This window comes from Anoplolepis gracilipes, chromosome 12 (genome assembly GCF_047496725.1).
Source record: "Anoplolepis gracilipes chromosome 12, ASM4749672v1, whole genome shotgun sequence".
NCBI classification, from domain to species: domain Eukaryota; kingdom Metazoa; phylum Arthropoda; class Insecta; order Hymenoptera; family Formicidae; genus Anoplolepis; species Anoplolepis gracilipes.
In genome coordinates this window covers 9,545,515-9,562,770 of record NC_132981.1, presented here as the reverse complement: position 1 = coordinate 9,562,770, position 17,256 = coordinate 9,545,515, and the positions used below count along the sequence as shown (strand labels likewise).

Sequence of the window (17,256 nt, the reverse complement as noted above, 5' to 3'; positions counted from 1 at the left end):
TTTTAAATGAGAATGAAGAAGGATGGGAAATCATGAAAAGAATAACTAAAATAAGAGAAGAAAGGAGAAAACAGATGGAAAAAGAGGAAGAGAGCTGAAGAAAGAGAGAAGAGATATAAAATGAGATTATTGTTGTTCCTGATAATTTCAACTCTAATTTTTAATTTAATATGTTAATTTTAATTTTAATTTTAATTTTGTTAATGTTTTAATTTTGTAATTTCAATTTTTATTTTAATTTTCAAATTGAACTTTAACTTTAGTTTTGAATTTAATTGTAATTTTAATTAGTAGTCTATATGATGTTTATAGTTTATCTTATTGTTTGTTTTATTTTTAATATAATTTATACCATTTGTTATATACAATCACACACAACATGGACACAATCTCAACAAATGTAAAAAGCTGGAAGCCATCCAAAGCCGAAAGGCAAGGATTAATAAAATAAAAAGATATTTGCACATTTAATATTCTTATTAAACTAGAAACACAATTCTAATCTTCTTTCTTGTCAAATAAAAGACCAGAATTTTGTACCATTTATATTTGCAATATATTAAATAATTATTAATTAGATACAATCATGTGCGATATAGTAATTTAAGGTCATATCATTTCTATATACATTTTTTCTTTTGTCCTTTTCTTTCTCTTTCTCTTGACTTTTTCCATTTTCGTAATATTTTAATTTAACAATTTTTTCATCCTTATAAGTCTTAATTATTATGACACGGGTTTGCATGAAATGCACCAAATATACACATAAAACATTAGTTTCCTCTATTGTAGTTTTTTTTCGCTTTGTGTATCACTTGTCTCACACACAATCTCGCATTAATTATACAAAATTGGGCGAATATCGCGCAGACAACGTTGAATAATTAGTCAATATTTAATTGTGTCTGTTGATATAGAGATGTGTAACATCGGTGACGAAATTTTCCAAATCTACAAATACATGTCGAGTGTCAATAACCCGAATTAATCGCAAGACATAACAATGATAACGCGTAAATTTGCATGTGAAAAAGTTGCTCCTAATTTTAAAAAAACTTATTAAAAGAAAAAGAGTTTTGGCAATTACAGTCCATTTTGTGTATCATTTACATACATGTAATGTATGTATGCTTTCTTTTTTTCTATCTTTTTTCTCTGATAAATTTTAATTTAGATTTCATCAAATATATTGTATTTATATGTTGATATTATTATAATGTCGGTACGTACGTTTGATCATCACCTTGTATAATTTAAAAGTTAAGAAAAAAGATGAACAGTAAATGCCCAAACTATCCGACACAATCGATTGACAGAATCAATTTAGTAAACAAAAAAAAAATGTTTATAATACTGTTGAGTCGATTATTTTAAACTATCTACTCTCAGTTTCAAAGCTCATCACTATATAATATGACTCGAATGTGTTTGCGTATTATTCTCGGTACATTTATATACTCGTTAATAATTCTGTAATTAATTATTCTCTCCACGAGTCTTACGAAAAACTTTGGTAACCCGCTCCGATGACTTTTATTTACGGGTGCTTGATTCACTATTAACCATTACGATGTGTACGATACAAAAGAGGCGCACTACAGAAAGTAACTATAAAATCGCACTTTACATTCAAACTTAGTCCAATCTAAATTGGGGCAAATTAGATATTCATTTCTTCGCGGTACAAAAAGAAATCGCTAAATACAGAATATGCTATCGTTAAGAACGAGAGATTTTCTGAGAAATCCATGATAACATTTGCGTATACATACGTCACATGGATCGTCGACAAGCCAATCGATACAATAAATAGCTAGACCATAGAAAAGAAGATAATGCAATAGATAAAATACGTAAACGTAATAACGTAGTAAACGATAATCAATATCGATAACATGCCCTTTGTAGGTAACCTAAGGGTAAGAGGAACATATATATATATATGCGTGCATGTAAGTATAATACATACATACATACATAGATATTTTGTGTACATATATGTATGTGTGTATATATATATTAAATTAAAATTTCGATAACTTATTTAAACGTGACTAAGCTTTTCTTTTTTTTTTTTTTTTTTTTGCAATACAACAGCGCATACATCTCGTATAAAATTCGAAGACTCCTTTAACAGCTGGCTAGTTATCATTCTGCTAAAGTAAAATACTCTGCAAAACAGCTTTTTACAAGGTATTGAAAAATTCATTTTTAACAAAACACTATAGCGAAAATTTTCATTCAAACCTTTTCGCAATAATGTGTTAAGACGGAATTTGGATACCCTTGCGTATGTATGAAATGTATACCTTTTCCAGCAAAGTATATTCCGCCGTTATTTAATTACATACATCGTGTTCTAATTCAATGTTAATAAATTATTATATATCAGTTAATGTGTGTATATATATCATATATAAATTTATATAATATATATATATATATATATAATAATATATTTATATAATAATTTATATATATAATATATATACACGCGCGCGGGGGGAGGGGAGGGCGTACCGTGATTACACCGCAAAAAATTTAACTATTCATTCAGCATGATTAAAAGTAGAAATTAGCGTAGTTGGCAATGGCAGTACTTGGAAGAATAGAGATACAAATTCTCAGATGCTTCTATCGACTATCACAATGCTTCACGATACTAATACCATAATAACCCACGATAAAATTTGTAATCCACGAGACACCGAGTGACCAGTATGCGGGAAACGATTCGTCTCATACATATCGCAGATTCCTTGCACCAAGTTTCGTATACATTCAATGGATTAACGATTCAAATATTTATGGGATACAAGATAGATCGGACACAGAGCGTTTTAACATATATCCAAGGTTACATGTACACAAAGTTTTTAGTAGATATAATAACAAAATTGAAAAGCGTAAGACAACAATCAAGAGATATCAAAAGCATCATTATTCGAAGTTCTCATTACATCTTACTGCTTATTTTACTAGAATAAATATCGTATAGAACCAAAGATACACATCTCGCAATACCCTGAAAATGAGACATCTTTATAATCTGAAGATATATCAATTGTTTCACAGTTATGTATAAAATCAATGATGTGTTTAAACATCACATTTCATCTATATTGTATAACGAGTCTACATTTTTCCGTATTTAATTGCATTCTTCCTCATCATTATGTTATAATATCAATTGAAGATAAAATTTTTGCATAATCATTGCGTGTTAATATATTGAGATTATAATTTATACCTAAATCTTAAAATGTCATTAAACGTTTGATGCAAGTATATACGATCTTTGATCGTTATATAATTTTATAATGAAACATATATATGTTAGTTCAATGTCAGATGAACTGGAAGTTTATTCGACTAACATAAAATCTTAACTTTTAAAGCCTTACATTCCTTAGGCTTTCTTTTTTAGTCGCGTCGGAAACTGTTTAGTCTACAATGTGATCCCTGATTAGTAATCCCTGTAAAACGGAATTTTTCCCGCGCGATTGTATATATAACCAAAGTTCTTTTTACATATATTAAAATTTCGATTTTCTACACTTGAAAAGATTTGTAGCAGATAATCTTTGGTTACCCAAAAACATCTATCAGTATGTTGTTTATTTTCTAGTGTAATCTATATTTGTGTAAGGCAGAAGCCGTATGTTATTATTAGTAATACCTCTAAATCTCATAATTTCAAATAATTGTGGCTATATTTTAACCACTGTTAAACCACATTTGTCATAATTTGTGTGAACTATATTATATAATATATAATCTATATTATATAATATATATAATATATATATATATATAATCACATTTATATTTTTCATATATTGTTAAAGTTTTATATCTCTCGATTTTTTCACTTTTAGCACGATCGAATTTAACTCTCTCAAATAAACTTATTTATAAGCAAGAATATTCTTATGACTTAATTTATACCATACATATTTTTGAACCAAAGTAGTGCGCAGCAAGCACTTTATAATTCAACTGCATTTATACAAAGTATATCAAGCTTGTCAAAGTATGGATAAAAATATATAACTATAAATAAAGTATAAAAATAATTAATATAAAAATGATTTATACGCAATTGTAGAAAAAATGAGTAATAAATTTATTGATTAATGAACATTAAATTAATACAGGTGTACTAAATTAAGACACTAACTATGTGACAATTATAGATATTCTTAATCGTCTGATTAAAAATTCAATTTAATTTTGTAAATCCGAATAAATCTTGGAAGATTAATCATAACTTTGTTATGATAACTCACATCTGAGAGAGTCAAGATACGATACACAGAATTGTTTACATGCCAAATTCTTATTTTACTAATAAAATACTTGTCTTTGTGATTAGTGCTTTTTTGTGCACCTTCGTATAGAATTATACAGCATTCATCAGAGCTCGACAAAAGGAACAGGAATGAAGTTTCCTACTTGCTTTGAGAAAAACAAATGTATCCAATTTTGTAGGAAATTTGGGCTATAACTGTGAGAAGTTGAATCGTTACATCGATGGGAACAATAGCAAAAAATAACTTTCAGTCGTTTATAAGATAGAAATAGGCTATTTTAAGGATACCATATATACGCATACTTGGGAAGAACATCAATCCGATATATGATAGCAGAACTCTCAATCTCTTAATCGGAATCCTCTTCGATCGATGGAGAGAGCACAGAGACATTTTGTACACTAAGCAGTCCTTTAGAACACGCATATTCCACTAGAGCAACATGGCAAAAGAAGTACTGATCTGGCATTTGAATACTGTAGGCCCTCTGTGATCTGATCTTCTCAACAGTTCCTCGTATATCCACAGTTCCAGTGTCCTCAAGTCGCGATATGCAAATGTCCAAAGTGCAAAATGTACCTGGAAACGCAACAATATTGACATATATCAAGTGTATCTAGATTTGATGATTTGTTCAAGAAAATATCATACTTATATTCTGGGATTACAACTCTGTAAGAAGCATTTGTTTATCTACCTGTTCTTCCGATACCAGCACTACAATGTACAACTATAGGTGGTCCTCGAGGATGTCCGGCCCATGTATCTCCTCTGCTGGCGAGTAATTTGCTCTGTTGCTGTCTCACTAAAGACAAGAACTGCAGTAAAGCTGAAGCCGACTTAGGAACACCATAATCTGGCCATGCCGTGTACAGCATATGGCAAACTTCTCTCGTCTCATCAGTCTGAAAGGAAACAAACATATATATATATATATATATATATATATATGAATAAATATAACAAAAGAAATATATAAGAATAAAATTACACATGTATATATGTACCTTTGTGTTTGTAATAAGAAGATTGGATATTGTGTAATCTCGATTTTTCTCAACTTCGAGAGTAGTTATTGTAAAACCACCCCACTGTACGTCATAATCCGGTTCCGGATTCCAGTACTGTGTACATTTTGTACGCCCTCTCTCTACCACTCTGAAATAAGAGAAAAAGGATGATGTAATTAAATAATACCGTAAAGTTACATAAAGTTTCTACAATATGGTGCAATCGTCAAAATTGTGAAAATTTTATATCAATGCAAAGACATCGAGTTTAATCTGATACTGAAAATGTACAATAATATACCTCGTAGTCATGACAATGACCAGTGTTTGTTGTTCCCAAACCATCCTCCAGAAATCACCACAAGTTTTTGGGAGAGGACCCTGAGTACTGATAAACGCGTTCTTTTGCTTGTAACCATCGACGAAATTCGCGTTTATATAGTCGGATGTTGCGTCTCCGTCCACTTGCGAAAGGCAGACTCTGCTATGATCATAGCAAAGCACATCGGTGTAGCGATTCTTTGATTGATTAGACTTTAACCTAGAATAAACATTATCATAGTATTAAAATTATAAGTTATTAAAGTCGCTAGTATTTAATTATAAACAACGGGTTAATTAAAAACGACCTGACTAGCCAAAATTATTCAATTTATTTACACGACGTTTCGACCATATGGTTGTGGTCCTTTTCAAGTGTAATTATAAAGAAAATAAATAACGTTTGATCCGTTATTTATTTTCTTTATAATTACACTTGAAAAGGACCACAACCATATGGTCGAAACGTCGTGTAAATAAATTGAATAATTTTGGCTAGTCAGGTCGTTTTTAATTAACCCGTTGTTTATCATAGTATTAATTGAAAGGAAAGAGTAACTAAGGAAGAGAGGAGGGCTAACATTTTCGCGCAAATGCAAAATATTACTATTACATACTTTGCATTATTAAATGAACCATCCGGCGGTCTCTGCCTAATTTCCGCATATTCCGCTATGAGGCCAGCACGTCCTCGTGCTTTTAGATCCGCTACAAGTTGTTCCATAGTGAAACTCTGAAACCCGGAAGGCTCGCCGTGAAGACTATCATCGTCACTAAAACCAGAACTTGCTGAGGACGGAGCCTGAACTGGGGATGGCGCCTCATCGATTCCGGGCCAAACTATCTCACTATTTGCAGTGGTGATTTCGATGTCAGCAATATTTGACACACCATTTTTCGCCGGTTTGTTTTTATCAATTATAGGACTAGTCGGAGTACTGTGCGTTGCAGTTTCATTGAGATTTTGATGAACCATATCATCCTTTGCTGTAGGCGACGTGGGTGTATCTACTCTTGGGGCGACCTGAAAGCATATAATTCCAAAGTTATTTAGTTGAACATTATAATTTATACGAGCTCGTCCGTATATTGATCATCATATCGACACGAAATAAAATGACGTACGGTCAATTTAAAATTGTATCAAGTACTGACCTCACAAAGTTCACCCCCACTTCGGTTAGTCATGGATTTAAGACAATGAAGTAGCCATGCTTCATGCTGTATCTCCAACGTGCCGCCTAAACGATGTGGTAATGATTCTCGTGGGATATGCAATGTCAATTGAGGAATGGATACTGTGAACACTCGGTCCCTCAATTTTTCACGAACGAATAATCGGAGGATTTTGAAAGGTGCTTTAAACCACAACGGTGCTGTCACGATCAAGACCTTTTTTAATTTCGCTGGATAACCACCCTGAAATAATGATGCGAGTATATAATATAAAAAAACATGTTATTTTTATGAGTAAAAAATTCAATATTTTACATACTATTTTTATTTTATAATAAACATTAATTTATAAGAATTTAATTTATGTTTTTCATATATAGCACAAAAAAAGTAATAAACAGATTACGTATTAATATGTATATTAATATATATACATATATGAGTAAATTTAAAATTATTTAATTTTAATTTAATTGATTTGAATTTCTTAATTTGCAACAATTAATTTAGAATATTAAAAATAACTATTATCAATAGGCGTATTCTTCCAATTTTGGAGGATGCTAGAAATACTAGTCAGTAATATTTCGAAACACAATTATTCTTAAATAAATTCTAAAAACGCGATTGTGCGCTTGACCTTTCAAAGACATCGCAATAATAGAACAGCATACATTATACATTATTAAATTGGCTGCCAACTATAGACCAATCATGAATATTTCCTCGATACCAAGAAAGTGTTTTTTACGTGTGAAAAGCGCGCGTAAACTCAGACACTTTAATCAGATTATCGTATTAATATTAGAAGAATTGGAGCGCTCCGAAAAAAAAAAAAAAAAAAAAAAGGCAATATCTTTGTCTCTCTTTTTTCCGCCGTAATTTCTCGCGTTAATCAAATTGCCTATTAACGATGAATACAACAAAGCGAATACAAATGTGCGTTTTTTTTTTTTTCGATTATTTCGTAACACACAAAGATACAGGAAGAGCCGAATAATTTAACCCCCGCGCACAGAGGGCGGATGTACTGTAACGTGTCAACGACGTCAGCGGATCACTACCCCACCACCACCGTAGCACGTAACAGTGGCTACGTATACAACAAACGTCATCGAGAGTGCGAGAGCGCGTAACGAGGACAAGGCACACACTGACGCGATCTTGTTCCGGGAAGAAATCTCAGTTCCGCAAGCGAAGCGCGTATAAATTTAGGATCGCGCGAGCGCGCAAACGTCTCGAATTAGCCGAGGCGGACCGTTGTATACTCCGCGGGTAAAGGTACGCCGCTCCGCCACCTTTTACACCGAGTCGAGCTACGCGAACCGTAATCAGACATAATCTGCCGGGCCAGATGTGCTGGTCGGCCCGATCGATCGATCGGCTGACAGCCGAAATTTACCGTGAGCAGCTGTCATTGGAAGCGGCAGGGGAGATCGCAGGTCGCGTGTCAGTAGCCGCGGGATCGCCGCAGCATCGAGAGAGCTCTGCCGATGGCGAATCGTCTTCGAGGTGTTGACGTCTTCTCTCTGGTACAGGGACACGCGACGATTACCCAGGCACCGGGGCTCGAAATCGAATCAGAATCACTGCCGGCACTCGGTCAGTTAATCGATAAGCGCGATATTAGTATAACACCGCCGAAGCGTACACTTGACAGTTCGTCGTCTTCTTAGTTCTTGTCGCTGAGAAGGTGAAGAGAGTTAACAGCAACGTTGTCGTCGTCGTCGTCGTTGTCGTGGAAAAACGCGCTGGCCTCGCACGCGAACAAGGACGCGATCGAACGAACGAGAAGGGGAGGAGAATCGGGTCGTTCGTACCGTATCCGACGAGATGCCACAAGGGGGTCACGATGATTACTGACCGTCAGCGTCGCGACGGTTATCCCGAGCGAGGGGACGCATGCGCCGTCGTCCGTTCTACACGCGACCCCTTCTTTTCGCCACCGACATCCCTTACGCGAAATCCTTTTTTTATCGCCAGCAGCGGAGGTGCAGCAATCGGTGACGTATTGCCTACCAGTGTCTCTCAACCGTGGTTTCCGCTCGACCGAAGCGCGTCGATCTTGATGAAAAATTTACGCACCGCTTCGTGTAATTGATCAGGTAACATTGATGCGACAATTCTGCAGGGATTGAGTCTTAAAATTTCAATTATTCGGTATCATTAACATTAATGTGTGTTATTGGAAAAAAAATAACAAAATTCATAAAATCATGAATGAACAACTTCTATTCTTTTCCTCTTGTCTGTGATCTCTTTCTTATCTTTTAACGATTCCTTTTATCGCAATACTATAATACTTTTTTTCTCGTTGAATACATTTTTTTTTTCATTTACGGCTTGCGGATTCTTGTTTCTATTTATAATACCATTGCACTGCGTTATCAAATTAAATCGTTATTTACGCATATCCGGTGTACAAGATGCGTGAGTAATTTGTTGCGTGTATCGCGATATATATACGTGCAAATGTCACTGCGTATATTTATAAAAGTTGTCATTAAGCAAATCCCTTGGAGAAGTACGGTTCAGTGCGCGATTAAAATCCGTTAAATTGCGTGGTGCGTGAAGGTCCTTTTATACCTTCACACTCTTTCAATAACGAACGACGATAATAGTTCTTCTCGGGGAGGGAAAAATACAAGAGGCTCGTCTCGCGTAACCGCCCCTACGAATTATTTAATCTACTTAACGATGACGTTAATAATATACATGTACGTAATGATATTCATATACTTTATGACGTCACTAGAGAAGGAAGTTCCTAGGAAACCTTTGAAAGTCACCCTATATGCTATACTTTAATGCGCTTCGTTGCGTAATTGCAAATCCACTTTTCACGAAGCATAAGCACCCTTTAGCCTTGCTGTTCTTTGAGCTGCACATCCTCGTAAGCTAAAAGCTGATTTAGATTTTGCGGCTTGTCAAGAAGTAGAAGTCTCAGAAAAACGGAGCGATATTAACGGAGCATATACCGTACATAGTTTTAAATAAGAAAACATTTTTTTAAATAAACTTTATATACGCCATAAAAAAATAGAAGGCGTCTCATTCATAGATAAGAATGATGAATTATTTAACGTTGAAATAAAAAAAAATACATATATATATATATATATCGATTAAAATCGGAGAAAAGAACGTCGCGCGTTTATTCAAATAATGACGCCATTAAAGTGACACTGCGTATTCGGAGAGATTTAGATACATCACGTATGACACCATTTTTTACGTAAGTGGGCTGACCACATCAAAGCATTAACGCGCGAGACTATTTCGACCGACCGGCGATGACTAATTGGGTTAACTTCTGCGATGGTAATAACTATAATGCCGTTTAGTCCGACGAAATTGCACATAATGTTGAATGTTAATCGGACCACGCATTTTAGAACATGTTAAAGGCACTTCATGCTCACGTAATTCGCATAATTATTACGCTCCTTTATCCGGAGAAAATTTTCAGAAGCATGTACTGTTTTATTCATTATCCTATTATACTTGCGAAATTTAGAACCGTAGACAGAACGGTCACCACTTTGCAAATTTGTAATTATCGTTAATATATGTACAATATAACGTACATGTGTCTTCAGAATCGGATCAATACTTTGCATACATATTTGTGAACAAATATTTTCTACCAATAATATAAATTACTTTTTATAACAATATTTATAATAATTATATATAATGATATGTACAGAGTGATCAACGACGCTTACAAATTTGCAAAACGGTGTATCTAAACTAATTCTACTGTTTCGCATTTTATCGCTTAGAATTTAAACGAATAGTGCAGCGACTTTCATTCATGCATCGAGGGCAATATTATACATGACACAACATCTTTGTCACGTTGGTAGGGATGAGAAAAATGAGTACATCACTATACTTAATGAATATTCGTCACAAGACTCATTCTTCTCTCACTCTCGACTACATCTTTTCTCGCTTTCTAACCCTGGTCGACAACGGCGCTCCGCTTCGCTTGGACAAACGTCGCTTTAGTCGTTACGCCGCTTAATCGTGTCGCATCAAAAAGTATTACGCATATTTCGAGAGAAAACGGTGTGTAAATCGATGTGTAATGCACGGAGAAAATATCGATGATATTTTACTATTTCCGATAATCCAATAAAAATATCTGACGTGTCTAAAAGGAAAATACGAGATTCTACACACAATACTCTTGCGTAGTAATTTTGCAACAGGAAGCAATCGAGAAATGTTTGACGTTATATTATTCGTCGGCGAGAATAAGCGGAAATAAGCTTCGCGCTTCTTGATTATTTAGGTAGTCACATATAGTTGATTGTTGTTACATGCTCAGTACTTAGATTTCTATTCGCGCCTTTTCTCAAGCTTCACTTTTAGATTGCTTTACACACTCATAACATATTCCTCCCTTTTGTCATCACATTTTTCAATATTACTTTTGTGCATGTATCTCGATTATAATTTTTATATTTTTAACAAGTACAAAAGCTAAAGAATCAAGTTACTGAACTTTGAGACTTATTTCGGACACATTGTGCGAATATTATGATTATTTCTTATTATCTTAAGCAATATCAAACATATATTCGACTTACCTTCAAAAGTGTCAAAATTTTCTGGGACAAGTCGTAATCAAAATTCTGATACTTGCTGTCAGACATGTCATAAATAAAAATTAGACCATGCTTCTGCGTTTCTGCACTTTCTAGAGCAGCATCTAATTGATAGACAACACCCTGAAAAAAAATAATAAAGCTCATTATTCCATTGTTCTAAAATGTCATAAAATTGGAAAGAAACAGAAAATTATATATTGACATTACAAAATACTTACTTGCAGAGTTGTTTGATGTGTAGTATTTTGTGGAAGATGTAAATGCGCGGTAAAAATTGCTATTGCTGCACCTGTTGCATCTCTAGATGGCTGAAATAATTTATACATTAATTCGCTATAAACCATATGACGCGACGAACCAAATATATGCGTTAATTGGTTACGTTGTCTTACCAGAATAGTAAATTTTTCTGTGCGTAATTCACTGAGTAAAGGTTCCTGAGTAGGATGCAAGATTGCCAATCCCTCTCTTCTTCTAATGGCTTCGTGCTGCTCATACAGAGCTAAAGCTCGTTGAACCTCAAACTTTCGTGCCGCTAAGAATTTTAACGCTGTGCTCCAAGACACCGGCCCAGCTCGTCTCCCAGCTCTACACTTATTCACGGCCTCTATAAATTCCTTTGTAGCCTGAAAAAAAATTATAATGTACAATATATATATATGTGTAATTTGTATTTGAAAAGAAAGTCTTATGTAATTAATATGTATACAAATTTCAATTTATATAATACAGAGAAAAAAAGTAGCGATTAATACATTTCTATATTATCATAGATCAAATATGTTGCATATTTTTATTACTTCAGAATTATTATAAAATCAGAATGTTTATATAAATAATAAATATAAGTAATAATAACTAACGTAAAAAAGATTTCTTTATAACATTACAGATATATTAACGCTCTTCCACAATTTTAAAAAGGCATGCCTCTTGTTGTTTTTTTATCTTTCATCTTTATTATTTGCATTGTCGCAAAAGTAGAGTGAATGTAATTATTCCATGAATAAATTATCACTTGTCGCTGAAACACCAACACTGGATAATGTAATGTCTATTGGGTAACAAAATCCCGGTCATAATCGCTCAGCATCTTACATACATCGTTGCACAATGTCAACCTTGAAAACGACGCTTTGCGTTAGAGCCGCGCGCGCGAGCAGGAAACGGCGAATTATAATCTTTATCAGAGCGACCCGATCGATGCGAACGCAACATGCGTATCTCGATTATTCGTCGGCTCATCGATTCGTCACACATGATCTCATTGTAATGAAAAAAAAAAAAAAAAAAAAAAAAAAGAAAGAAAGAAAATGAGAAATATTTGAATTATGAATTTCGAAACCGATATAATTTCGTCGACGTAAGCGCGTGAAAATGATCTTTGCGTCTTTTTACAATAACGCGTCTACTTTTTCCACATATCTGCAAAACATCGGAAATCGAACTTGTATTGAAATTACGTACAATGTTTTTTTATAGATACCCTCGCTCGCGATCGATTCTCAATTCTCAGTCGCACGTATCGCGAGCTAAGAAGGTACATATCAAAAATTACGAATTATTCAAACGATAGGACGAGGCAAGACGATGTAATTGTCGATACTGTCATAACGTATGAATTATTTTTACACTATTAAAACGTGCAATGACCGTGGATGATGATGAATGTATATATATATATATATATATATATATATATATATATATATATATATATATATATACATGTACGTATATGTATACATACATATATGTGTGTGTGGTGTGTACGTGTATATGTATGGTATACTACCGATACAACTTCCGGTGTCCGGCTACCTCCCCACCGGTCATTTCCGTTATATACCAGCCGGCGGGGACCAGCCAGTACGGTAAGTGGTATAGGTCGGTCTATGTATTAGTAGAGAAAGAGAAAGAAAAAGAGAAAAAGAGAGAAGCCGAGGAATTTAATACTATAAACTCTCTTGATATATATTTCTGCAGTTTAGTTTTTTTATGCATGAATCGCTCATTTGTCACTTAATGAGGAATGTATCGCGAACAAATGGTGTTTATTTCATTATGATATTATTTCTTTCCCTCGCGTATTATTGGATAAATATTCCGAAATGTATAACAAATAAAGATGTTGATAATAAAATCCATCTTTGATTAAATTTATAAGGAGTTATATCGTAATCTCAAATATACAAATATGTGTGTAAAGAAAATAATTTAAAATTCTTAATTTAAATACATAATAATAAGGAAATCAAGACTTCTCTTTCCTCTCTCTCTCAACAAATTTTCAAAATACGTTAAAAGAAATTCGTCGCGTTTATAAAAGACTGATTACACAAAAAATTAACATTAAATATGATTAAACGAATTTTCTAACATGAATAATTACGTTATAACAGCGAAGACAGAGTCAAGGGATCTGTAATCAGCGTTAATTAATCAAGGCTGCTCGCTATAGTATAATCTTTAACAGACAAGACCATCATTATTAAAACGCGATTATTATTTACTTCTATCATGTAACGAAATGTTCATTCGTTAAAAGTATATGCAGATTGAAATTTAAGGAGTAATCAACTTTATCAAAAGTTAATACCTTTAATATATTTCGAGGTCCATAAATTTGATATTGCGTAAAGCACTTTTTAAAACATAAAATTAATAATTAAATTTGTGAGTTAAAGATTTGTCCTGTAGAATTAAAATGTTTATTTTCATAAATTTTTTGTACAATCACTATATAAATTCTCTTGGTATAGTCACTGTAAAAAAGTTAAGTTGATTTAAAACGTTTACAATTTTGAGATTAAATTATATTTTACAGGGGCAAATCTTTATTCACAAATTAATTATTAATTTTATATTTTAAAAGACTGAAAATACTTTACGCAAATGCCAAATTCATGAATTTCTGAAATGTATTAGATGTATAACTTTTAACACGGATGATCCGTAGAGTTCCTCCTTAATACCACAGATCGATACGCGAGAAAATCTTGTTTCAAAGGACCTCCGTTATAGCTGCAAATAGAGTTTACTGAGAGTTTGTTACACAGAACTATCCATGTATTTGTTACACAGAATTATCCGTGTATTGATGTGATGCCACCGTTGTCAGTTAAATAGACTCAATTGATTCCAAACACAACTACAAACGTATAAACTTCTCATTTCACATTCAATTTTTCTTCATGTTCTAAAAAAATTCAATAAATGTCCTCAGATATAGATTACACGTAAATATTCTACATGTCAAATCACAATCGGAACGTTCACTATTGACTTAAAGCATCAGCTATAACAATCTTGTAGATTACAAGTTGAACATTTTTATTCCAAAATAATAATTTTTATCATTTATTAAACAAATAATTTTAGTGATCATTAATAAAAATGTTCTCAATTTTTTCCATAAAAAAAGAAAAAAAAATCAATGAGTGAGATTTTCATCCAATCGTAACATGTATCCCGTTTAACATGGAACGATAGGAGATCTCATTATAAAGTCATTTAACGCGTAATTTAACATTACTTGGGTATTTCGACCGCACCCTGATGTACGTAGAATTTATTTAACCGCCTTACTGTGGTATTACATCGATGTGAATTTTTAAGCGGCGGAAGTAGACGCGAATAAAGCACACGTACCGTCGGCTATCATCGACTCGCGTCGCAACCACGTTCAATAGCGGTTCAAAAATAGTCGAAATTTCCGAATCGGGACGCGTGGGCGTCCTCCGTCTCCCTTGAAAAAAACCGGTTACCGGAAACACGGCCCATTATTAACACTGGGTTGTGTTAAGACGTTCGAATTTCCGGCGAGCGATCCGGTAATCGTCCCCCATTTCCCGTGCATTTTCTCGTTTCGATTAGACGGAAGAAACGACGATTTACGTGCATGTATGTGTGTGTGTGTGTGTGTATGTGTGTGTGAGGCGTGTTTACAATCGTTATCGCATTTTCATAAAACATCCGCGAGATAACAACAGGGGCAAATAATGTTTACATTCCTTCGCAGGAACGCGACGAAACGATTCCGAGAACATTGTTTAGAAACCGTACACGAAGATGTACGATCGATAAAACGTAGCACGAGATACGAGATCGATCATCCGACATTGATATGAAAGAAAGGAAGGAAGCGAGCGGCGACCGCCGCCGAGGGTCACCCTCCATCCATTGTCACGAGCAAAACATAAAGATCAATTTCGCGTGTCGCGAGACACACGGGGGCCCGGATATATCTCCGGGACGTCGCTCGTGCGGCTCGCGACGTCCGTCGGGATCGCTTTTTCGAATTTCGGAGCCTCGGGGTCCGGGACGCGACGAGTAGCGGATACGAGTCGGCGTTCGTTCGTTTGACGTTCCGTTTGACAGAAATTACTCACTTGCTCCTGCTCGACGGTTAACGTGGCTGCCATTTTGGCTCAATACACTGACATGTACGAGGTGTACGGGGCACGGCACGGCACGGCACGGCGCAACGCAGAGCGCGTACTTGCATCAGTTCCAGTCCCGGCGCCGCGTACGTTCGTCCATGCAAGCGGGCATCTTGTCGTTTACCAGTTGCGCGACGCACTAATCGGTTACAGGGCACAGCTATCTTCGGTGGCGACGGCGACGGCGACGGTAGCGGGAAGCGATAAACAATCCTGGCACGCGTCCATCATCCTATCGTCTCGCGCGCACTCACACCCACCCGATGCAATTGTGATGAATGATGACAAGCCTCGCTCGGTGCTCGGTCTAAAGTCACCTCTCCCCGAGCGCCGCCATCTTGAAAGCACGTGCGCGCGCATACACGTGACGACGCAACACCGGCGCGACTGTCTCTCGACTCTCCTCCGCTCCTATATCCTGTATCTATACTCTTTTATCATGTTCTTCAAAGTTACTAATTAATAATTGATGATGTTTCTCGGTCTTTTCTCTTTATGTAATAATTGTAGCAAAGTATTTTTCTCGGATAAGAAAAATGGAATATTTTGCAAAAATTATTTTGCATTAAAAATTATTACGTTTCGATAAAGAAATATTTAATAAAATTATTTTTTTAAATGAAATACATTTTGATTATATTGTTTTATGATATCTGTATGTCGTGTAATATTATACATTAAATAAGTCATTCAATGTTACCTGTTGTACATGATAATTCAGCAGCAGATATCGGTGCCGATATTTTCTTCCGCGGTAACAGTGACAAGTATATCATATATCTATCATTTTTCACTTGATATATAGACCTGATTTATATATGTTGCAAAATTGAATTCTATTGTTCAACAAGATAAACATTAATTATCTATTATCACGCCACTTTATCAAATAAAAATACTTGTAATTAAATCCGTTTTTTTTTTTCTAACGCATCAGTAAAATACGATTATATTTCTCAATAATAGAAAAGATAATATTGACAATGAAAAATTATCTTGGTTTTGAGTTTGATGTATTACTATGAATTTATATTCTCTTTCATGTATATTTTTTTTCTCTCTCTTTCTTTGCAAATTAATTTAGCACTATATTTCACAATCTCATCATATTTACAAATAAAAATCTCAGGTTTTTAATACAACACTAGACGTATTTTCATCAAGTAGGAAGATTCGAAAAATGATAATGTTAAGATAACGATAATTCTCTTTTGTACCTGATGAAAATAAGAATTTATAATCAAGTTACTTGAAAAATATAAATTGAAAAATTTCATTTATTAAAATTCATCTAAATATCTAATAAATTCAACAGAATCTCTATCAATTAATAAAATTCCAATTCTCGCATTTTACGGAAAAGGAATTATTTATG

General features: G+C 34.2%; 1 protein-coding gene across 1 annotated transcript; it reads right to left on the bottom strand.

The window, feature by feature from the left end:
• Window positions 1–646: 646 nt before the first annotated feature.
• On the bottom strand, window positions 647–16,403 carry Ptpmeg2 (Protein tyrosine phosphatase Meg2). The gene is made up of 10 exons (XM_072903720.1): window positions 15,831–16,403; window positions 11,832–12,065; window positions 11,658–11,747; window positions 11,419–11,559; window positions 6,800–7,063; window positions 6,262–6,668; window positions 5,625–5,864; window positions 5,321–5,471; window positions 5,011–5,218; window positions 647–4,892 (listed from the first exon to the last, which is right to left on the bottom strand). The coding sequence occupies exons 1-10, from the start codon at window positions 15,861–15,863 to the stop codon at window positions 4,663–4,665; spliced, it is 1,998 nt and encodes a 665-aa protein (XP_072759821.1). The 5' UTR covers window positions 15,864–16,403; the 3' UTR covers window positions 647–4,662.
• Window positions 16,404–17,256: the final 853 nt, after the last annotated feature.

Excerpts from the sequence above, each read along its gene's own strand:
- Ptpmeg2 (XM_072903720.1), bottom strand. The coding sequence starts at position 15,863 with ATGGCAGCCACGTTAACCGTCGAGCAGGAGCAA. Across the intron at positions 11,748-11,831 it reads CAGAAAAATTTACTATTCTG|CCATCTAGAGATGCAACAGG; the intron begins GTAAGACAACGT and ends AAATTATTTCAG. Across the intron at positions 7,064-11,418 it reads AAATTTTGACACTTTTGAAG|GGTGGTTATCCAGCGAAATT; the intron begins GTAAGTCGAATA and ends TCATTATTTCAG.